The 25533-nt window shown below is 45.9% G+C and overlaps 1 protein-coding gene across 1 annotated transcript in view; it reads left to right on the plus strand.

Annotated features, from left to right (window-relative positions):
* The window catches only part of GUCY2C (guanylate cyclase 2C), a 507960-nt gene that overhangs the window by 437366 nt on the left and 45061 nt on the right, over positions 1-25533 (plus strand). Inside the window, exon 21 of the mRNA XM_063941528.1 lies at positions 22245-22403. Coding sequence (XP_063797598.1) covers positions 22245-22403 — 159 coding nt within the window. The remainder of the gene's footprint in view (positions 1-22244; positions 22404-25533) is intronic.

The following is a 25533-nucleotide window of genomic DNA, read 5'->3' on the forward strand; positions in this document are numbered from 1 at the left end:
GAACGCCGGATCCTAAGGGAAAAGGCATTCCGGAAGAGGTCATACCTACCCTGGTCAAAGCCAGGAAGGAGGTGACCGCACAACGTTATCACCACATGTGGTAAAAATATGTTGCGTGGGTGAGGCCAGGAAGGCCCCACGAAAAAATTTCAACTAGGTCGATTTCTGCACTTCCTGCAAACAGGAGTGTCTATGAGCCTCAAATTGGGGTCCATTAAGGTTCAAGTTTCGGCCCTATAGATTTTCTTCCAAAAAGAATTGGCTTCAGTTCCTGAAGTCCAGACGTTTGTCAAGGGAGTATTGCATATACAGCCCTTGTGTGCCTCCAGTGGCACCGTGGGATCTCAACGTAGTGTTGGGATTCCTCAAATCATATTGGTTTGAACCACTCAAATCTGTGGATTTGAAATATCTCACATGGAAAGTGACCATGCTGTTGGCCCTGGCCTCGGCCAGGCGATTGTCAAAATTGGCGGCTTTGTCTTACAAAAGCCCATATTTGATTTTCCATTCGGACAGGGCAGAACTGCGGACTCGTCCCCAGTTTCTTCCTAAGGTGGTGTCAGCGTTTCACCTGAAACAACCTATTGTGGTGCCTGCGGCTACTAGGGACTTGGAGGACTCCAAGTTGCTAGACGTTGTCAGGGCCCTGAATATATATATATATATAATTCCAGGACGGCTGGAGTCAGAAAGTCTGACTTGCTGTTTATATTGTAGGCACCCAAAAAGCTGGGTGCTCCTGCTTCTAAGCAGACTATTGCTCGTTGGATTTGTAGTACAATTCAGCTTGCACATTCTGTGGCAGGCCTGCCACAGCCAAAATCTGTAAATGCCCATTCCACAAGGAAGGTGGGCTCATCTTGGGCGGCTGCCCGAGGGGTCTCGGCTTTACAACTTTGCCGAGCAGCTACTTGGTCAGGGGCAAACACGTTTGCTAAATTCTACAAATTTGATTCCCTGGCTGAGGAGGACCTGGAGTTCTCTCATTCGGTGCTGCAGAGTCATCCGCACTCTCCCGCCCGTTTGGGAGCTTTGGTATAATCCCCATGGTCCTGACGGAGTCCCCAGCATCCACTAGGACGTTAGAGAAAATGAGATTTTACTTACCGATAAATCTATTTCTCATAGTCCGTAGTGGATGCTGGGCGCCCATCCCAAGTGCGGATTGTCTGCATTACTTGTACATAGTTATTGTTACAAAAAAAAAAAAAAATCGGGTTATTATTGTTGTGAGCCATCTTTTTTAGAGGCTACTTCATTGTTATCATACTGTTAACTGGGTTCAAATCACAAGTTGTACGGTGTGATTGGTGTGGCTGGTATGAGTCTTACCCGGGATTCAAGATCCTTCCTTATTGTGTACGCTCGTCCGGGCACAGTACCTAACTGAGGCTTGGAGGAGGGTCATAGGGGGAGGAGCCAGTACACACCATGTGATCCTAAAAGCTTGCTTTTGTGCCCTGTCTCCTGCGGAGCCGCTATTCCCCATGGTCCTGACGGAGTCCCCAGCATCCACTACGGACTATGAGAAATAGATTTATCGGTAAGTAAAATCTCATTTTTCGCATGAAAATAGGCTGTTTCCAGGGATTTGGTTTTGCCTGCCTGTGGCAGGTGAAACAAAATCCCTGATAAACCGCGTCTCGTGCCGGTTTATCAGGGCTAATTAGATAGCCCCCGGCAGAACAATTAGCACCGGTAAATTACCGGAGCTAATTGGATATCCCCCATATATAGTGTGCCTATTCTTAATTGTAATGTATTTCACCCAATTGCTGCCACCTTTGCATTTAACATTTACTATAAATTAGTACAACATCTGGAGCTGTTAGAAGAGGTGGAAATGCTCTTTGGATTACAAATTATTTTACCACACAATCTTTTATAATTCTGAATCATGTTAAGGAATGCACAAAAAATGAAACAATATTACTAGGGGTATATCTACTAAAGTGCAGGTTTACAAAAGTTGAGATGTTGCTCATAGCAACCAATAAGATTCTACTTATCATTTATCCAGCATCTTGTAGAATATAATAGCTAAAATCATGTTGCTATAGGCAACATCTGAAATTTTGTAACCCCACACTATAGTATATTTACACCTAGGGCAGAGCTTCCCAAACACGGCCCTCGAGGCACTCTAATTGTCCAAGTTTTAAGGATATCCACAGCTAAGCACAGATGGTTAAATCAAATTGAAGTACTAATTTATGTCACCTGTGCCCAAGCTTGGTTATTCTTAAAACCTTCACTGTTGAGGACCATGGACCTGATTCAGACCTGATCGTTGTTGTGCATTTTCGCACAGCGGGTAATTATGGATTGATTGCGCGTGCATATGTACCGCAATGCACACGTGCGTCGCCAAACAGCAGGCATCACCAAACTGCGACAAGCTGGTGCGAAAATTTTGATCGCATAGGCATTTGCATGCTGATTGACATGAAGAGGGCATTTGTGGGTGGTAACTGACCGTTTTCTGGGAGTGTTGTTTTCTGGGAGGGTGTATGACGTCAGCTCCGGCCCCGATCAGCCTGTTCTTTTTGCACTGTAGGAGTAAGTCCTGGGCTGCGCACAGACTGCACACAGTGGGAAAAATCATTTGATGGTGAGTGAGGTGTGAACGGATTTGCAGCTGTCTGCTGACTGAGGGACATTTTCGCACTGCGTACACATGTGATCGCACACTTGCACGGGAGAATTTACACTCCCTTTGGGCGGCGATTATCTGATCGCAGGACAGCAAAATTAGCAGCACAGCGATCAGGTCTGAATTAGGCCCCATTTTGGGAAACCTAGAATAGTTATAAATAATATAGTACTTTAGGTTTAATATCATACCTTCATGAATTATGTCATAAATAATACTGAAGTACTGAAATTACCTTAAACTAGAACACAGAACAATAAATAGACACATTGGGCGGGATTCAATTCTTTTCACCCCTTTTCCACACCCGTTCTGTTTCTGCCCTCAGGGACGTTGTATCATTATTTCAGCTCGCTACCCCTGGAGGAGCGAGGCACCCAACCCTTTACACAGCTAAACCTGATTACATTGGGCGCAATATGCGTGATAACGGAGATCATTTTAGAAAGGAAAATGGGCGTGATGTATCATTTGAATCTCACCCATTTTGCTAATCTACATTATTACAATTGGCTATAATTTAGAAAGAGCCACAATTAGAATGATCAGATTTCAAGTAAATAGAATTGCATTTGCATACCCTCCAACTTTTTAATATGTACATTACCTTTTTTTTATGGTCTGTACCGATTTTTGGCTCTCCAACGTTCCATTGAAAGTATAGGTAAAAGGGGCGTTTTTACACGTGGCCATGACCCCTTTACTAATTTGTACCGATTTTTATGTGTAAAATGTTGGAGAGTATGCATTTGACTTTTGTAAGATCTAAATTTAAAGTTGAATCAGTCATGATGCTTTAAAAGATCATGTTGGGACATATTAACTAGACCCTTTCTAGTGGATAGGTTAAAAAACAAAAATAACAAATAAGCAGACATAAAAGCTAAAGCTTCTTTGGTAGAATCTCCTCAGACACTGCAATTTTTGCATGTCTTTTTGTTGCATTTGAAAGTAGATGCACATATTCAGATTGTCCAAAAGTCAGATGCCTTGGTGCTGTATTGCAGTGGTTTGCTTATAACTGCACACACATGGTGACAGCCATCACTAGACAACTGTATTTTCATCTGATGATGTTTGAATGGGTTTAAACTGTACTCTATGGGGGTCATTCAGATCTGATTGCTGCTGTGCGTTTTCGCTCAGCGTGGGTCAGGTACTAACTGCGCATGCATATGCACTGCAATGCAAACGCTCGTCGGACAGCAAAAAGGGCATCGCTGGTCAGCGACAGGAAGGATGGTGCAAAAAAATCCATTCACACAGGCGTTCGCAAGGTGATTGATTGGAGGAAGCCATTTGTGGGTGGTAACTGACCGTTTACTGGGTGTGTCCGGGAAAAAGCAGGCGTGCCCAAGTGTTTCCAAGGAGGTTATCTGACGTCAGCTCCGGCTCCGATCAGCCTGATATGTTCGCACTGTAGGAGTAAGTCCTGGACTGCGCACACACTGCACAAAGGGGATTTTAGCAGCTCAGCGTACACATAGGATCGCACACTTGCACTGTGAATATACACCCCCCTGGAGGCGGTGACTATCTGAACGCAGGTCAACAAAATTAGCAGCCCAGCGATCAGATTTTAATGACCCCCTATATCACAAATGGTTGGTAGAACTCAACATATTCAGAATTTTAGTCTAAATCAGGCAAATCAGATGACAAAGGTTTATTTCTCACTCTATACAGACAGGGCCGCATCTAGGGGTGTGCGAGTGGTGCCGTCGCACAGGGCCCAGGGGCAGCATCATCTCTGCCCCATGGAGATTGCTTCTAGCTAGCAGGTTGCTTGGAATGGTACCCTGTAGCCCAGAGCATCCTTTGGACCCTGCAGTCTGTAAAGCCGCACTGAGTGTCCTCAGGAAACTCCAGGCAGTGCTGCACTTCCTAGTGCTGGTAGTCCTGCCCTCTTTGTGCAACGTCATGTCATGTGCTCGGGGGGTGGAGCCGGCACTGACCGCACTGCTGCCCTGTTACATCACTGTCTACAGATAAACTATAGGTGTCCAGTAACTATTAGCCTTGTTGGTATGTGATACTATAGACCTTAGTCTAAGATCTTTAGGTCTCTCTTTATCCTTCAGGGCCCACAGTAGTCCACAGGATCTACGTTGGGTATTGGGTGGCGTCTGAGGAACGGGTACGAAACCGTCATAAGCTTTCTGACTCCCAGGATGCATCGGGGCAAGCCCCCTATAACCCCGACTACTGGTTCAGGGAACTCAGTTGGTTTCAAAGCTCAAGGCAGGAGCAGTTTAATCGAGAGGGAGCCCTATTCAGGCGAGAAGATCATACACACACTTCTTACAGGATGCATCGGGCCACCCTACTATAAACCCCCCTCCTGGTTTAGGGAATTCAGTTTTTTGTTTGGTGCGGCATGAGCTGGACCACTGTGAACAGTTAGGCTGCTAATTTCTCTTATGTCTTAGAGGATACTTAGGTTCCATTTAGTACCATGGGGTCGGTCACGCTTATGGAAGCTCCTGAAGAGTTTTCTGCATTTATTTTTCTGTTTGTTATTTTCAGGCAGGACTGGTTGGCACCAGCCTGCCTGCTTCGTGGTACTTAGGGGGGGAACAACCCAACCTCTCCCAGGGTTAATGGTCCCGTTCCCCGCTGACAGGACACTAGCTCCTGAGGGAACTATTCGCAAGCCCACTACGGCGAGCGAACATTCCCGCAGCACGCGGCCACCCCTAACAGAGCCAGAAGAAAGTGAAGAAGAGTGGTGAGTACTAAGCCGGCATCCCGGCTAGCGGGTCGCCAGCCATTATAGTGGCACGAGGATATGGAGACGCATGGCTCCTAACTGGGGTGGATTACGTCTCCACACACAGTACACAACTGCATCTCAGTACACTGTACACAGGGGGTCATTCCGAGTTGATCGCTCGCTAGCAGTTTTTAGCAGCCGTGCAAACGCTATGCCACCTCCCACTGGGAGTGTATTTTAGCTTAGCAGAAGTGCGACCGAAAGGATCGCAGAGCGACTACGAAAAAAGTGTGCAGATTCAGAGTAGCTCTAGACCTACTCAGCGCTTGCGATCACTTCAGACTGTTCAGTTCCGGATTTGACGTCACAAACACGCCCTGCGTTCACCCAGCCACGCCTGCATTTTTCCTGGCATGCCTGCGTTTTTTCGAACACTCCCTGAAAACGGTCAGTTGACACCCAGAAACACCCACTTCATGTCAATCACTGCGTCCAGCACTGCGACTGAAAAGCTTCACTAGACCTTGTGCAAACACAGCCTTAAAACGGTTCTACTCCATTTTAAACACAAAAATTTCCTCAGCCAGTATAAAAAAGCGGGAAGACCGCGCACCATTAAAGTGGCGGGGCTTCACTATGAGAGGCTCCAGCAGCTCACCAGCGCCATTTTCCCTCTGCAGTGGACACAGATGCTGGCTGACAGGGACGCGTAGTTCCCCCGGTGTGCCTCCAGATTACCTCTGCGGTACCAGGGTGTCATAGCAGCAAGAAGGGGGGTTGGGTGGGGGCGACATTAGGGTACTAAGTCCCCAATCTGGGAACTTAGTCTACGACCCAGCTAAGCTTGGCATTAGCGATAAGGGTGCTGTGGGCTTGCTTCAAAATACTCTGTGTCTCACTGGAAGGGCTCTTTGTGGGTTAATTGTGCTTTTAACCTGTCCTGTGTGTGTGTGTGTGTGCTGTCACATTTACATTATGTCAGGCAAAGAGTGTGTTTCATGTACAGCAGAGTGTTCCTCTTCCCCATGGAGTTCATAACTATGTACTCGGTGTAGTGCACCTTCTCAGGCTAGCGGGGCTGAACCAGTGTGGATGGATTACATTACAGGAATGATTTCCAATATTTCTAATAAATTGTCCCGCAATGAGAAAGATACGCAATACTTAAGACAGTCTGTGGATGACAGAAACTCAGTCCCCAAACAAGCGTCTCAGTCCCTCACCATTTGTCCACAAAAACGATCTCTGGCCCATATCCTGCAGTCTGACACTGACGCTGAGGGGTCAGACATGGAGGAGGGGGAGGTGGATTCAGAAGGGGGGGGGAATCTGCTCTGTCACAGGGAATACAGGCTCTTATAGAGGCTAACAGAGATGTGCTACAAATTTCTGATAAGTTGACAGAGGAGTGTCAGGAATCTTCACTTTTCCTGTGTCAAAGGAATTGAATACCCTGTTTGAAGAACCGTGGGTAAATCCTGATAAGAAATTTTAAATCCCTAAAAGGTTACTCTCATCTTTTCCTTTTACTCCTGAGGATAGGAAAAATGGGAAAGTCCACCGATAGTGGATGCATCTGTGTCCAGGTTGTCACAGAAGATTGTGTTACCCGTCCCTGGTGCAGCCTCCCTAAAGGACGCTGCTCATCGTAAGATTGAGACTACACTCAAACCATTGAACACAGCGGCTGGGGTGGCTCAGAGACCCACTATAGCATGTGTGTAGATTACTAAAGCCATTGCAAAATGGTCGGGTAATCTTATTGAAGGGTTGGATTCCTTATTTAGGGGGTAGATTGTATTACTCCTGCAGCATACAGTATACAGGACTCTGCGAACTTTATGGTGGAAGCCATAAAAGAAATAGGTTTGCTTAATGCACGCACCACTGCTATGGCAGTGTCAGCGCGCAGGGATTTGTGGTTATGCCAGTGGACTGCGGACGCGGACTCCAGGAAAGGCGTGGAAGGCCTACCCTTCACAGGAGAGGCCTTATTTGGAGATGAACTGGATAAATGGATCTCCAAAGCTACTGCGGGTAAGTCCACATATCTTCCTTCTGCAGCTCCCCTAACCAGGAAGACCTACTCAGGACCTACCCTACAGTCCTTTTGGACGGCCAAGGTTAATGGCAAAGTCAGAGGATCTTCTACTGCCACCAGAGGCGCTAGAGGTAAACCACGCAAACCATCAGCTGCCGGTTCTCAGGAACTGAGCTCCAGTTCTGCTTCCTCAAAGCCTTCTGCATGACGATGGACTGCGTGGCCTGGAAGACAGGCAGGTGGGAGCCCGACTAAATAATTTCAGTCAAATCTGGACAACATCATGCCAGGATCCCTGGGTCACAGATTCTTCAAATTAGGCTTACCAGCTTCACAAGAGGCAAGTACAACCTTACAGGATGCCATTCAAAAACTGGTACAGACTCAGGTCATTGCTCCAGTTCCACCTCATCTGCGTAACAAGGGGTACTCTTCCAACTTGTTTGTGGTACCGAAACCGGACGGTTCGGTGAGACCGATTTTGAATCTAAAATCGTTGAAACCGTACTTACGAATGTTTAAATTCAAGATGGAGTCTCTGAGAGTGGTGATCTCAGGTCTGGAGGAGGGGGAATTCCTCGTGTCTCTGGATATTAAGGATGTGTACCTTCACATTCCGATCTGGCCACCTCACCAAGCTTATCTATGCTTTGCACTACAGGACTGTCACTACCAGTTCCAGGCCCTGCCATTTGGTCTCTCCACAGCACCGAGGGTGTTCACCAAGGTGATGGCAGAGATGATGTTTCTCCTTCGCAAGCAGCAGGGAGTGAACATTATTCCATACCCGGACAATCTTCTGATAAAAGCACCGTCCACGAAAAGGTTGTTGGACAGCATCGGTCTCACAACCAGACTACTCCTGGATCACGGGTGGATTCTAAGGGCCAAATGTAATAGAGTGAGAGTTTTAAAAAGTGAGAGATTTGGTAAGGTTTTTCAGTATTTTTTTAAATGGCAATCATTTACATAGCAAGATCAACCTGGTTTTGCAGTGTAAATAATTGCCACTTTAAAAAAAAACCTGAAAAACCTTACCAAATGTCTCACTTTCTGAAACTCTCACTTTATTATATTTGGCCCTGAATCTTCCGAAATCTCATTTAGAGGCAACTTGGAGGCTCCCATTTCCGGGAATGATACTGGACACAGAGGGGTAAATTTACTAACATTCGTAATTTTCGGAAAAAGGTCAAAGTTCAATCACGAATGACATTGAAAGTGTAAAACTGCAACTTTTTGAATTGATTACGACTAATTTACTAAGCTGTCGTATTCGGGTTTTTCTTTTGTTCCGATGTCGATGTCATTCGTGTTTTTTTTTCTATTTTTACGGCAGTGATTAGCAAAACACTGCCGACTTTTTAAAAATGAATCTCGGCCGGATCTATGTGATCCGTGCTGGGGTTCATTTTTTTTTTTTTTTTTTAAATTAAACAGTGTAAAATTAAAAAAAAAATTGCGTGGGGTCCCCCCTCCTAAGCATAACCAGCCTCGGGCTCTTTGAGCCGATCCTGGTTGCAGAAATATGGGGGGAAAAATGACAGGGGTTCCCCCATATTTAAGCAACCAGCATCGGGCTCTGCGCCTGGTCCTGGTTCCAAAAATACGGGGGACAAAAAGAGTAGGGGTCCCCCGTATTTTTAAAACCAGCACCGGGCTCCACTAGCTGGACAGATAATGCCACAGCCGGGGGTCACTTTTATATAGTGCCCTGCGGCCGTGGCATCAAAAATCCAACTAGTCACCCCTGGCCGGGGTACCCTGGGGGAGTGGGGACCCCTTCAATCAAGGGGTCCCCCCCCCCAGCCACCTAAGGGCCAGGGGTGAAGCCCGAGGCTGTCCCCCCCCATCCAATGGGCTGCGGATGGGGGGCTGATAGCCTTTGTTGTAAATGAAAAGATATTGTTTTTAGTAGCAGTACTACAAGTCCCAGTAAGCCTCCCCCGCATGCTGGTACTTGGAGAACCACAAGTACCAGCATGCGGCGGAAAAACGGGCCCGCTGGTACCTGTAGTACTATTACTAAAAAAATACCCAAATAAACACAAGACACACACACCTTGAAAGTAAAGATTTATTACATACATGCACACAAACATACATACATACTTACCTTATGTTCACACGCAGGTCGGTCCTCTTGTCCAGTAGAATCCATGGGGTACCTGTAGAAAAAATTATACTCACAAAATCCAGTGTAGATCGGTCCTCTTCAAATCCATTTGTAATCCAGGTACTTGATTAAAATAAAAAAACGGACACACGAGCCACGAACTGAAAGGGGCCCCATGTTTTCACATGGGACTCCTTTCCCCGAATGCCAGAAACCCACTCTGACTTCTGTCTAAGTGGGTTTCTTCAGCCAATCAGGGAGCGCCACGTTGTAGCACTCTCCTGATCGGCTGTGTGCTCCTGTCCTGAATGACAGGCGGCACACGGCAGTGTTACAATGTAGCGCCTATGCGCTCCATTGTAACCAATGGTGGGAACTTTCTGCTCAGCGGTGACGTCACTTTAGGTCAACCGCAGGGCAGAAAGTTCCCACCATTGGTTACAATGGAGCGCATAGGCGCTACATTGTAACACTGCCGTGTGCCGCCTGTCACTCAGTACAGGAGCACACAGCCGATCAGGAGAGTGCTACAACGTGGCGCTCCCTGATTGGCTGAAGAAACCCACTTAGACAGAAGTCAGAGTGGGTTTCTGGCATTCGGGGAAAGGAGTCCCATGTGAAAACATGGGGCCCCTTTCAGTTCGTGGCTCGTGTGTCCGTTTTTTTATTTTAATCAAGTACCTGGATTACAAATGGATTTGAAGAGGACCGATCTACACTGGATTTTGTGAGTATAATTTTTTCTACAGGTACCCCATGGATTCTACTGGACAAGAGGACCGACCTGCGTGTGAACATAAGGTAAGTATGTATGTATGTTTGTGTGCATGTATGTAATAAATCTTTACTTTCAAGGTGTGTGTGTCTTGTGTTTATTTGGGTATTTTTTTAGTAATAGTACTACAGGTACCAGCGGGCCCGTTTTTCCGCCGCATGCTGGTACTTGTGGTTCTCCAAGTACCAGCATGCGGGGGAGGCTTGCTGGGACTTGTAGTACTGCTACTAAAAACAATATCTTTTCATTTACAACAAAGGCTATCAGCCCCCCATCCGCAGCCAATTGGATGGGGGGGACAGCCTCGGGCTTCACCCCTGGCCCTTGGGTGGCTGGGGGGGGGGACCCCTTGATTGAAGGGGTCCCCACTCCCCCAGGGTACCCCAGCCAGGGGTGACTAGTTGGATTTTTGATGCCACGGCCGCAGGGCACTATATAAAAGTGACCCCCGGCTGTGGCATTATCTGTCCAGCTAGTGGAGCCCGGTGCTGGTTTTAAAAATACGGGGGACCTCTACTCTTTTTGTCCCCCGTATTTTTGGAACCAGGACCAGGCGCAGAGCCCGATGCTGGTTGCTTAAATATGGGGGAACCCCTGTCATTTTTTTCCCCATATTTCTGCAACCAGGATCGGCTCAAAGAGCCCGAGGCTGGTTATGCTTAGGAGGGGGGACCCCACGCAATTTTTTTTTGGGAAAAAAACCACTTTCCCATTCCTTCCCACTGATAGACATGCACGGATCTCATGGATCCCTGCATGCCTATGCAATCACGAATATAAAAAGCAGGTCTGCTTTTTTTTAGCACTTTTTTGCGATTTGTAATTTTTCACGGCAGTGTTTTCCTCTTTGGAGATTTGCACTTTTTAGTAAATTTCCGAGTTCTACTAATTTGCTGGCGTATTTTGACCGATGGTGTATTCATTTGTATTTTTTTACAACTACTTCCAAAAAAATACGAATGCCCTCATCTCTGCCGTGATTTGAGTTTAGTAAATTACCGAGATGACACTTTGAAGAAAAAACGGCATCTCGGTCAAAATCGGGACCTTAGTAAATTTACCCCAGAGTCGCAGAAAGTTTTTCTTCCGCTGGAAAAGGCATTGGTAATCCAGTCAATGGGTCGGGATGTCCTGAAGCCAACCCGGATATCGGTGCATCTATGCATTCGCCTTCTTGGGAAAATGGTGGCCTTTTATGAGGCACTTCAGTACGGAAGGTTTCATGCGAGGCCCTTCCAGCTGGATTTGTTGGACAAATGGTCCGGATCGCATCTTCACATGCACCAGAGGATCCGTCTGTCGCCAAAGGCCAGGATCTCCCTTCTGTGGTGGTTACAGACTTCCCACCTAATCGAGGGCCGAAGGTTTGGGATTCAAAATTGGATTTTGCTAACCACAGATGCAAGCCTCAGAGGTTGGGGAGTGGTCACCCAGGGGGTGCAGTTTCAAGGAAGATGGTCAAGTCAAGAAATCATCCTTCCAATCAATATTCTGGAACTCAGGGCTGTATACAACGCCCTTTTGCAGGCCTCATATCTTCTTCAAGATCGGCCCATTCAGGTTCAGTCGGACAATGTGACGGCAGTAACATACATAATCCGACAGGGAGGAACAGAGAGCAGAGCAGCAATATCAGAGGTATCAAGAATTCTCCTCTGGGTAGAAAAACACACTGTAGCATTGTCAGCGGTCTTCAAGCTGGGAGTAGACAACTGGGAAGCAGACTTCCTCAGCAGCACGACCTGCACCCGGGGGAGTGGGGTCTTCACCCGGAGGTGTTCAGGTGCTTGACACATCAATGGGGATCTCCACAAATTGACATAATGGCCTCTTGTCTCAACAAGAAGCTCAAGTGGTATTGTTCCAGGTCGAGAGACCCACAGGCAGTGGCGGTGGATGCTCTGACAACTCCATGGGTCTATCAGATGGTGTATGTGTTCCCTCCACTTCCGCTGATCCCAAGAATCCTGAAAAGAATAAAAAGGGAAAAAGTTTAAGCAATTCTCATTGCTCCAGATTGGCCAAGAAGGGCCTGGTACGCAGACCTTCTGGAGATGCTACTGGAAGATCCGTGGCCTCTACCTCTTCTCGAAGATCTCCTGCAACAGGGGCCGTTCGTCTATCAAGACTTGACATGGCTTTGTTTGACGTCATGGAGGTTGAACAGCTGATTCTATCCAGGAGAGGGATTCCTGACAAGGTCATCCCGACTATGATCCAAGCCAGGAAGGGGGTAACGTCTAAACATTACCACCGTATTTGGAAGAAATACGTCTCTTGGTGTGAGAGAAGAAAATATTCTGCGGTGGAATTTCATCTGGAATGTTTCCTGCTTTTTCTGCAGTCGGGCGTGGATGTGGGCCTATGTCTGGGCTCCATAAAAGTCCAGATTTCAGCCTTGTCCATTTTCTTTCAGAAATAATTGGCATCTCTTCCTGAGGTCCAGACGTTCTTGAAAGGGGTTCTGCACATCCAGCCTTCCTTTGTGCCTCCCACGGCACCTTGGGATCTCAATTTGGTGCTGCGGTTCCTCCAATCAGACTGGTTTGAACCTTTACAGGAGGTAGATGTAAAATATCTTAGGTGGAAGACCGTCACACTGTTGGCCTTGGCTTCTGCAAGATGTGTGTCGGAACTGGGCGCTATTTAATCGTCCATGAAGACAGAGCTGAACCCAGGACTCATCAGCATTTCCTTCCGAAGGTGGTATCCTCGTTTCAGATCAACCAACCTATCGTGGTTCCGGCTGTTACGGATATCTCTGCTACTTCAAAGTCTTTGAATGTTGTGAGGGCTTTGAAGGTGTATGTAAAGAGGACAGCTCATCACAGGAAATCCGACTCGCTGTTTGTTCTCTGATCCCAATAAGATTGGGTGTCCTGCTTCTAAGCAGTCAAATGCACGCTGGATCAGGCTCACTATCCAGCATGCTTATTCCACAGCAGGCTTGCCGGTTCCGAAATCTGTTCAGGACCCCTCGACTAGGTCAGTGGGTTCTTCCTGGGCGGCTGGCCAGGGTGTCTCGGCTTTACAGCTCTGCCGAGCAGCTACTTGGTCAGGTTCGAACATGTTTGCAAAGTTATACAAGTTCGATGCTTTGGCCTCTGAGGACCTTCAGTTTGGTCAATCAGTTCTGCAGGACCCTCAGCACTCTCCCACCTGGTTTGGGAGCTTTGGTACTTCCCCATGGTACTAAATGGAACCCGAGTATCCTCTAGGACATAAGAGAAAATAGGATTTTAATTACCTACCGGTACTTAGTTAAGTATTGTTGTTTGGTTCAGCTGTTGCTGTTCCTATTTCAAGTTTGGTTAGCATGGCTTTCATCTTGTTTGTGTGTGCTGGTTCGGTATCTCTCCACTATCCTTATCTATCCTTCTCTCAAAGTATGTCCGTCTCCTCGGGCACAGTTTCCTAGACTGAGTCTGGTAGGAGGGGCATAGAGGGAGGAGCCAGCCCACACTATCAAATTCTTAAAGTACCCATGGCTCCTAGTGGACCCGTCTATACCCCATGGTACTAAATGGTACCCCAGTATCCTCTATGGACTACGTGAAAAGGATTTACCGGTAGGTATTTAAAATCCTTTTTTTTTTTGCAGCCATAAGATTTGTTATTTTATATAGTCTTTTTTTCTTTTTTTGAGTGATCCTTCTAAGCATCTTAAATGTATAATACAGGCTTTTTCAACCAGTGTGCCGTGGCCAGTTGCAAGGTGTGCCGCGGAGCCAGAGCAGCTTCCTGCACCTTCAGAGGATCAGTCATGCTCCAGCCGTGACCTATGCCTTGATGACGCGGCAGTGTGATATCATAGGTCACGGCCGCCGTGTCTCACCACCCAGCCAGCCCACCCGCCTGTATACACATCTTCCAGTTCCTGCCTGCATCCACAGCTTTCCTTGCCCACCCACATCCACACCTGCCCGACCACCCGCTGCTCAGTATTTGCAGCACTCCACTATGAACAACCCCCGCCACTGAGGAACAGGGAAGAGGACAGCTGACAGGAAGGAGCTAATATTTGTTATGTTATTTCTCCTGTGGGCAGCAATAGGATTTATGGATTTATGGGTGGAACAATATGAATAATTCAAGTGGGGAGAAATGTGATTGATTTATGTGTGAGCAACATGATTTATGTGGGGAGCAATGTAATTGTTTTTCCTGTGTATGCCAATGTATGTGTGGATTCTTTTTTTACTGTGAGGGCCAATGTGTGTTTTTTGGTTTTTTTTCCTGTGGGGAACTGATGGTGTGCCTTGGCAATTTTAAATTATTGTTTGGTGTGCCGCGAGTAAAAAAAGGTTGAAAATCACTGGTATAACAGAAAGAGTCGCTCCAACAACTCTCCGCCGGGTCACAACAACTGTTACCTCAATGTACACTGCTGTTTCAGCGGGCGCCAGCTGGATGTGCTAGCAAGTCCATACTGACAATCCCAGCCTGCGTCCAGATAACGGGGAAAAGACAAGACGTCTTTTTCTGTTTAGCGCATGCAACGCAGTCTTACTGTCTCGGGTGGAGACTACTGGACAGTCGCTGATGCGGCTGCCACCTCGAGTGACCCAGCGCTAGGCTGCAGGGATCATAGGTTCTGGGAAACAGTGGAGGCCGCGATCCCTGGCGTTGATATTAGCAGTGGGGAGTAAGATGCTCCCCTGGGCGTCCCTCCCACCAGGTCTTGACCAGTTTCCTCCGAGTCTCCCGCCATGAACCGATACTTCCGCTTCCTTCTACGATGCTTAAACATTTATTTCCTGTCAGAGTCGCATGTGCGGCAGTGTTCACTTGCACGTCTGTATCTCTCAGCCGTTTATTAGTGTCATGGTCGAATACAGAAGCAGAGTTTAAGTCTCTCTGTATCCCGCTCTCCTGAGGCAGGCGATACAGCACTGAGTTCCTACCTACCTTGGCGGTATTGAGTAGTTGAATAAGTGCTTGATGCAAATGAGCGTTTGTGTACATTTACTGCTGTGTTTATCACTGCAACTGAATACGCTGCCACAGTATAAGGTAAATACTGATATGTATTGTGTAGTTGAAAAATGTGCTCATTTTACAAATGTATATTAGCGCATTTTTTATGTGACTGATTGCTAGCGTGACTTGTCAGTTAAGTGGTTAAACATCCAAATACAGTAAAAACAGAATTTCCTAACTCAGATCAGCTGAGGGAAATAATGTGATAGGCATGGGTTACACCCAGTAAGAGTCCCAAAAAACTTTCAACATCATTAAATTATGTAACTAACAGAAAGATTAATGGTTTTCTTAAGACTGTTTTGTCCTTAACAGGGGCAGTGACTAGTCTAGCCATGGTCACAGCTTGGGTGGCTAAAGCAGTGGCAGGCTGGGCAGAAGCTTTGGAAGATGATCTTTCAACAGCTATAAGAGAACAGTTATCCCATATTGCATATATAAAGCAGGCAGCTGCTTTTATGGAAGAAGCAGCCCTAGATATGGGTACAGTTGTTTCTCAAGCATTAGCCGCCTCAGTAGCAGCTCGCAGAGCTGTCTGGCTACGTGCATGAAGGCTGATTCAGAATCCAAGAAGGTTCTAGAATCTTTGCCTTTTGTTGGAAATATTCAGTTTGGCACAGAATTAGATAACATCCTTGTATCTGAAGCAGATTCCAAAAAAATGAAGTTTCCTTCTGCATCTAAGGCTAAGACAAGCTATCAGGGGTCCCAGGGTAGGAGGCCGACTTCTGCTTTTTGCACAGGATTGGCAACAGCCCACCACAGATACCTGGGTGCAAGAAGCGGTGTCTCACGGTTACGCTTATTCCTTCAAGAAATTACTGCAGTCATTGGTAATAGTGCCTACAGCACAGCGGGGATGAGGTTTCTATTCCAACCTGTTTCTAGTTTAGAAAGCAAATGGATCATACCGACCCATTCTCAATCTCAAGGCTCTGAACAAGTATATTTGGGTGCCTCGATTTCATATGGAAACCTTGCAGTCCATTATGCTGGCAATGGAGCTGGGGGATTTTATGGTGTCCCTGGATATTCAGGATGCTTACCTACATGTACCTATAGCATCCTCCCATCAGTGCTATCTCAGGTTTGCTATCCTCTAGCAACATTTCCAGTTTCAGGTGCTACAGGTTGGTCTGGCAACAGCTCCGAGAGTATTTACCAAGATCATGGTGGTAATGGCAGCTTATCTTCGTCGTCAGGGAATCAGGATTTTTCCATATCTAGACAACTTGTTAATTCTGGTTCAGTGTCAGGAAACTCTGTAATGCCATCTTCAAGTGACAGTAGCCTGCCTACAGGGCTCACTGCTTGATCATAAATTGGGTGAAGTCCTCCTTAGTCCCGTCACAACGGATGACGCACCTGGGGCCTGTATTGGATACCAGTCTTCAGAGAATTTTTCTACCTCTAAACAAAATAACCACATTACAGATGAGGGTTCAGGAATTGATACACAGTCTGAGAGTATCCATCCATGTAGCAATGCGAGTTCTGGGATCAATGGTCTCGACATTTGACATGGTAGAATATGCTCAGTTCCATTCAAGACCCCTTTAACATCTTATTCTCTCCAAGTGGAACAGACAGCATCACACTATAAAAACTCAGACAATAAGTCTTCCTCAGGAAGCGAGTCAATCATTAGCCTGGTGGCTACAGATATCCCATCTGGACAAGGGTCGACCCTTTTGGATCTCAGATTGGGAGGTTCTGACGAAAGACACCAATCTTCAGAGCTGGGGAGCTGTGACAGAACAGTACTCATTCCAGGGACGCTGGACCAAGGAAGAAAGTTGTCTGTCAATCAACATTCTAGAACTCCGGGGCCATATACATGGCACTCACCCAGACAAAATAAATACTTCCCGGCAAGCCGATTCAGATTCGCTTAGACAATGCCACAGCAGTAGCATACCTCAATCACCAGGTAGGCACTCCAAGTCGAAGAGCAATGAAGGAGGTACTGTAAGCCGCACATTAAGATGGGCAGAACTTCATCATCCAACCGTGTCAGCAGTTTTCATACCCGGAGTACTAAATTGGGAAGTGAACGTTCTCAGCAGGAACGACATTCGAATGGGCCTTACACACAGAAGTCTTTCAGATAATGGTAAACAAGTGGGAACTGCCAGAGGTGGATCTTATGGCCTCTCGTCACAACAACAAGGTACCCACATATGGGTCAAGAACAAAGGATCCCAAGGCAATCTTCGAGGATGCTCTAGCAGTGAGATGAAATTTTCGTCTGGCATACGTGTTTCCACTAATCTCTCTGGTGCCCAGAGTGATTTGAAAATTCAAACAGGAAATGGCCGCCATGATATTAATAGCTTTGGCGTGGCCCAGAAGAAATTGGTACACCGATATGCAGAGGCTGTCCACAGATACTCCATTTCTACTGCCTCAACGTCCAGATCTGCTGATTCAGGGTCCCAGTCTCTACAAACACCTGGATCGACTGACTTTGGCGGCGTGGCACTTGAAACATCCGTCTTAAAAGCTAAAGGGTTTTCACAAGAGGTCATTCAAAGCAAGGAAGCCATCCTCTGCTCACATTTATTACCCGATATGGCATGCGTATTTTCAGTGCTGCGCTACCAAAACTTTTGATCCTAGGTCCTTCAGAGTTTCAAGAATTCTAGCTTTTCTTCAAGCAGGAATGGACAGGGGTCTCCTCATAGCTTCCTTGAATGTACAAGTATCAGCATTAATTGTATGGTTTCAAAAGAATATTGTAAACCTACAGGATGTTTGCACTTTTTTCCCGGGAATGCTTCACATTCAACCTCCTTTTGTTCCCCCTACAGCTCCCTGGGATCTAGAAATAGTTTTCAGGGCACTTCAAGTTGCCCCATTTGAACCACTAAATCATGTGGATCTCAAATGGTTGACGGCTAAAGTGCTTTTTCTTCTGGCAATTGCTTCAGCTAAAAGAGTATCAGATTTAGAGGCACTGTCGTGTCTCCCTACATTCCTGGTATTTCATCCAGTTCTTCGAGCTAAATCTGGATATCTTCCTAAGGTGGTTTCTAATTCCATCTTAATGAAAAAATAGTAGGTCTGGCTTTTCAGGTACTAGACCTTTCTGTGGAAAATGCGTAATTGAAAGTAGTTTGTGCTCTAAGGACCAACGTCGATCGTACAAGTGCCATCAGAAGGACAGACTCTCTCTTCATTCCCTACAGCTTTCACAAGAGAGGAGGGCCTGCCCAGGGCCGTTTCTAGCCAATTTGGCTCCCAGTGCGAGATTTCAAAATGTGCCTCCCCCCATTTACATAAAAGAAAATGGCCCCCACCCCCATAGCTATAAAAAGAAAAAGCATGCACGCGCCCTACGGCGCGTGCTTTCGGCAAGGGGGCAAGGCATCATTAAAATGGGAGTGGTCTCATTAAAGTGGGCTTGGCCTCATCTGATATCATCACGACACCACAGGGAAAAATAAATAAATCAAAAGTCACCATTTTACACAGTATGGCAGGCAAGTGTCCCTATTTTACACATTACAGCAGGCATGTGTCCCCATTTTACACATTACGCAGGCAAGACTCCCCATGCAGGCAAGACTCCCCATTTTACACATTACGGCAGGCAAGAGTCCCCCATTTTACACAGTACGGCAGACAAGAGTCCCCATTTTACACAGTACGGCAGGCAAGACACCCCATTTTACACATTACAGTAGGCACGTGTCCCCATTTTACACAGTACGGCAGGCAAGACACCCCATTTTACACATTACAGTAGGCACGTGTCCCCATTTTACACAGTGCGGCAGGCAAGTGTCCCCATTTTACACATTACGGCAGGCAAGTGTCCCCATTTTAAACAGTACGGCAGGCAAGTGTCCCCATTTTACACAGTACGGCAGGCAGGTGTCCCCATTTTACACATTACGGCAGGCAGGTGTCCCCATTTTACACTGTGCGGCAGGCATGTGTCCCCATTTTACACAGTATGGCAGGCAGGTGTCCCCATTTTACACATTACGGCAGGCAGGTGTCCCCATTTTACACAGTGCGGCAGGCAAGAGTCCCCATTTTACACATTATGGTAGGCAGGTGTCCCCATTTTACACAGTGCGGCAGGCAGGTGTCCCCATTTTACACAGTACGGCAGGCAGGTGTCCCCATTTTACACATTATGGCAGGCAGGTGTCCCCATTTTACACTTTACGGCAGGCAGGTGTCCCCATTTTACACAGTGCGGCAGGCACGGAGAGAGAGACTGCTTACATATAGAGGATCTTCCCGCTCTTCGGGTCAGGCCGTCTCACCTCCCTCGCGCCGGCTGCCTCCTCCTTCCAGCTTGTCTGCGCCTCCTCCCTCTTCCCGAGTACTCCTGCTCAGGGGGTGGGGTTTCGCTGAATGACGCGATTGCGTCGTGACGTCACGACGCAAACGCGTCATTCCGCGAAACTCTGCCCCCCGAACAGGAGTGCTCGGGAAGAGGGAGGAGGGTAAGTCAAGGACGCGCAAAGTGCCACGGCGGGCGCCCCATGCAGTTGCGTGGCTCGCCTGCCGCTAGAAACGGCACTGGGCCTGCCAATAAGCAAACACTGCCAAGGTGGCTGTGGATGACTATCTCAGAAGCATACACTCAAGTTGATCTCCCTATCCCGGATGTCTCTGCCCACTCTACTCGTAAGGTAGGTCCTTCTTGGGCAGCCATCGTGGCGCCTTAGCTGAACAACTCTGTAAGGCAGCTACATGGTCATCCATCAACAAATTCATTAGACATTACGCCTTTAACACCTTTGCCTCTCAGGACGCTGCATTTGAGTGAAGGATTCTCCTGTCTAATCAGGAGCATCCCCTCCCTTAGTTACTGCTTTGGGATGTCCCAAAGTAGATCCTGTGGACTACTGTGGACCTTGAAGGAGAAATCAGTAGCTATGGTAGACTTACTGTAGATAACTCTGTTTCTCAGAATAACACTGTATCCACAGGGATTTCACCCTTGCACACCTGATTTGAGACTCTTGCCAGAGCCGGCCCTAACCAATATGATGCCCTAGGCAAGATTTTGGCTGGTGCCCCCTAGCACCACCGCTGGTTCCGCCTCTGACCTTGCACCTCTTTCCCAGCACCATCATCCCTCACCCATAGCAGTCCTTATTTTGGTGTTTGTACCCCCTATATTTTAAATAGGAACAGTTGCACATATGGCGCACAGCTCAAAAAGGGGTGTGTTTTTGTTGGCAAGGGGCATGGCCACACAATAGTAACCCCAATTCCAATTACGCCACACAGTATTGCAACTTCATTCACATTTGATCATGCGATAGTGTTCATAGTTCATATTACATCCCACAGTAGTATCACTTTACCTTATATACGTTACTCCTCACAGTAGAGCCCCTTATTAACATTACATCACACTCTATTGCTCTTTATTCAAATTAGACGACACAGTAGTGCCCTTTCTATAGGCAACGCCACATAGTAGAGCACCTTATACACATAATGCCACACATTAGTAATGCATTTATACACATAATTCCACACAGCAATGCCCCTTACACATATGAGACTCATTAATAATGTCCTTATAAACATAATGCGCCTTACACATTATGACAACCTTTATTAATGCCCTTTTACACATAATGTCCCTTACACATAAGCTGCACATTATTAATGCCCTTATACACATAATGACACACATAGTGCCCCCTACACATTTGATGCACATTATTAGTGCCTCTATACACATAATGACACACATACAGCAGTACCCTTTAATGCATTTTTACATGACACACATAATGCTCCTTACACATATTCCGAACACTACTGCACAACCAACCCACTCACATGCACACAGCACTCACACTGCCACTAACACTTTGACCTCTGCTTCTACTTGGATACAGATGTGTCCTCATAAATATTGCCTCAATGCTAACATCTGGCACCTTTTTTTAATGAAAATGCATCTTATTTGCATTGCTATGTGGCTGGGATGCACAAGCAGCTTCTGCTGATTAAAATGATATGTGGCATGCCTATATACTTTGTGCGACTGTGGCTGTATCTGCATATGAAATGCTACACACAGAATATAGGCATGCCGCATATCATTTTAATCAGCAGAAGCTGCTGATGCCCCTAGGCATATCAAATGCCCTAGGCAATTGCCTAGTTTGCCTATGCCTAAGGCCGGCTCTGACTCTTGCACTTAATAACCTCTTCCTTTCCTCTGGTATGGAAGTGTGTGTATGTTCTTCTTGCATGAATAGGGCTCCCTCTCGATTAAACTGCTCCTGCCTTGAGCTTTGGAACCAACTGAATTCCCTGAGCCAGGAGCTGGGGTTATAGGGGGTTGGCCCGATGCATCCTGGGAGTCAGAAAGCTTTTGACTGTTTGTTGCCCGTTCCTCAAACGCCACCCAATACCCAAGGTAGATTCTGTGGATACTGTGGACTTCAGAGAAACAGAGTTGACTACTATAAGTCTACCATAATTCCAATTTTGTGGCACATGTAGAATGTGTTCAAAGGTTTTAGAAAATACATTTTCATACTTACATTGGGGGTAATTCTGAGTTGATCGCAGCAGGATTTTTGTTAGCAGTTGGACAAAACCATGTGCACTGCAGGGGGAGCAGATATAACATGTGCAGAGAGAGTTAGATTTGGGTGTGGTGTGTTCAATCTGCAATCTAAATTGCAGTGTAAAAATAAAGCAGCCAGTATTTACCCTGCACAGAAACAAAATAACCCACCCAAATCTATCTCTCTCTGCACATGTTATATCTGCCTCCCCAGCAGTGCACATGGTTTTGCCCAACTGCTAACAAAATTCCTGCTGCGATCAACTCAGAATTACCCCCATTGATAGATATTTCATTAAGAACAATTGCAAACTTTTTTTAAAAAAAGCTTCCTATGACATATTTAAGCTTCCATGAATATATGGTCCCTATTTTCACAACAGCTAATATTTATTTTTTGCTTTCAGCAACTTTCATAATGAGACAAATGAGAATTACATGGACACCTTAATACGGCGTTTGCAACTCTATTCAAAAAATTTAGAGCATTTAGTGGAAGAGCGCACCAAGCTGTACAAAGCTGAAAGAGATCGCGCAGACCGCTTGAACTTTATGCTCCTACCTGGGTGAGTGTACAGTTGCCAAAATTGTACAATTCTATTTTACATACAATTTACCCTTATACGTATTCAGCAATTATCCTGGCATCAGCAATACAATCTGTATTCATGAGCACATATATTTACATGGATCTTGTGTAGAAGAGCTACACTCTCATCAGATGATCAACATGTACAAAAGGTCGACAGTGGTCAAAGTCGACAGGTACAAAAGGTTGACATGACTATGGTCGACACCAGAATGTCGAAACATGTTTTTGGGAGTAGATTCTTGGCCACATGTTGTATATTTCATGTTCTGTGACCACCATCAGTAAAAACGTAGATGCTCGCCACACTTTGGGCAAGGTGTCTCACTGTATTTGCCACAGGTTACTACTCCCAGTCGTAGTTTACATGGATCAATCAATAAAATAATAAATAAATAAAAATGTGTCGACCATTTGTATGTCGACCATTGTTATGTTGACATTTTGAACCTGTGAACTTTTTTACCTATCACCTAATGCATGTCGACCATAGTATGAACAAAGATAGTGCACACTCTATAGGCTCTCACCAATGACCAATTAGCCCCATGTGTACTAAACAATTAGGTTATAAGTACAAATACATTCACCCTTATTGGGATGTTAGTCCTCAAAGGTAAACCACGATTTTTCTGTTTAAATTCTTTTCCTTCACATATGAGACTCAGGTCCAATTGATTGGTCCTTTGGAAGACCTGAAACAATATATACCTCTATTCCCAATATATAGAGAATATTAAGAGGTACAAAGGATAGCAGACATAGTGTAAAATTGTTTAAAACCACGCAGGATTTATTTCCACAGATTACACTTACAGAAAAGTTAAAATATAACAGCATGTAAATATGACTCCATGGATCAAAACACGGATATATCACCCAGAGGGATCCGATGCCACAGATGTAGAACAGTGTGGGGTGCAAATAAGCTATCCGGAAAGCTTACAGCATACAGGATCAGAACTCCAGGCTGATGATGTATTCTTCTGAGGAAGGACTTTATGTCCGATACGCGTCAAGCGTGACCCGTTTATTCTATCCTGGACTCTGACCCTGGTACCTGCGGAATACATCATCAGCCTGGAGTTCTGATCCTGTATGCTGTAAGCTTTCCGGATAGCTTATTTGCACCCCACACTGTTCTACATCTGTGGCATCGGATCCCTCTGGGTGATATATCCGTGTTTTGATCCATGGAGTCATATTTACATGCTGTTATATTTTAACTTTTCTGTAAGTGTAATCTGTGGAAATAAATCCTGCGTGGTTTTAAACAATTTTACACTATGTCTGCTATCCTTTGTACCTCTTAATATTCTCTATATATTGGGAATAGAGGTATATATTGTTTCAGGTCTTCCAAAGGACCAATCAATTGGACCTGAGTCTCATATGTGAAGGAAAAGAATTTAAACAGAAAAATCGTGGTTTACCTTTGAGGACTAACATCCCAATAAGGGTGAATGTATTTGTACTTATAACCTAATTGTTTAGTACACATGGGGCTAATTGGTCATTGGTGAGCGCCTATAGAGTGTGCACTATCTTTGTTCATACGTATTTCCTTATCGGTGTGTGGGATTCACATCCTTTTGTACACTTTTTGCTGCTCATCAAGTTTGTTGCGCATATACACTTGAAACATTTGTTTTATCCATGTCGACCATAGTGTCAGTTGATTGACACTAAAGATCTATCATCCGGATACCTATTTACACAAGAGCAATACCCGGTTTTAGGTATTACCAGTTGTTTAATAAGGGTAAGAGATATGTTAGTATTTATTAGAGATGAGCGGGTTCGGTTCCTCGGAAACCGAACCCCCCCGAACTTCACCCATTTTACACGAGTCCGAGGCATACTCGGATTCTCCCGTATGGCTCGGTTAACCCGAGCGCGCCCGAACGTCATCATCCCGCTGTCGGATTCTCACGAGATTCAGATTCTATATAAGGAGCCGCGCGTCGCTGCCATTTTTCACTCGTGCATTGGAAATGATAGTGAGAGGACGTGGCTGGCGTCCTCTCACTTTGTTTCAGGGGGCTGCATATCTTTATTCTGGGGACCAGCAGTATTATAGGAGGAGTACAGTGCAGAGTTTTGCTGACCAGTGACCACCAGTATTATACGTTGTCTGCCTGAAAAACGCTCCATATCTGTGCTCAGTGTGCTGCATATATCTGTGCTCACACTGCTTTATCGTGGGGACTGGGGACCAGCAGTATTATATAGGAGGAGTACAGTGCAGAGTTTTGCTGACCAGTGACCACCAGTATACGTTGTCTACCTGAAAAACGCTCCATATCTGTGCTCAGTGTGCTGCATATATCTGTGCTCACACTGCTTTATTGTGGGGACTGAGGACCAGCAGTATTATATAGGAGGAGTACAGTGCAGAGTTTTGCTGACCAGTGACCACCAGTATTATACGTTCTCTGCCTGAAAAACGCTCCATATCTGTGCTCAGTGTGCTGCATATATCTGTGCTCACACTGCTTTATTGTGGGGACTGGGGACCAGCAGTATTATATAGGAGGAGTACAGTGCAGAGTTTTGCTGACCAGTGACCACCAGTATACGTTGTCTGCCTGAAAAACGCTCCATATCTGTGCTCAGTGTGCTGCATATATCTGTGCTCACACTGCTTTATTGTGGGGACTGGGGACCAGCAGTATTATTATATAGGAGGAGTACAGTGCAGAGTTTTGCTCTGCCTGAAAAACGCTCCATATCTGTGCTCAGTGTGCTGCATATATCTGTGCTCACACTGATTTATTGTGGGGACTGGGGACCAGCAGTATTATATAGGAGGAGTACAGTGCAGAGTTTTGCGGACCAGTGACCACCAGTATTATACGTTCTCTGCCTGAAAAACGCTCCATATCTGTGCTGCATTGTAGTATATAGTAGGAGTACAGTGCATAATTTTGCTGACCACCAGTATATAATATATAGGAGTACGGTACAGAAGGCCACTGCTCTACCTACCTTTGTGTCGTCAAGTATACTATCCATCCATACCTGTGGTGCATTTCAGTTTTGCACAGTTTGCTGACCACCAGTATATAATACAGGTTGAGTCTCCCTTATCCAAAATGCTTGGGACC

The sequence above is a fragment of the Pseudophryne corroboree genome, chromosome 9, assembly GCF_028390025.1.
Source record: "Pseudophryne corroboree isolate aPseCor3 chromosome 9, aPseCor3.hap2, whole genome shotgun sequence".
Classification (NCBI taxonomy): domain Eukaryota; kingdom Metazoa; phylum Chordata; class Amphibia; order Anura; family Myobatrachidae; genus Pseudophryne; species Pseudophryne corroboree.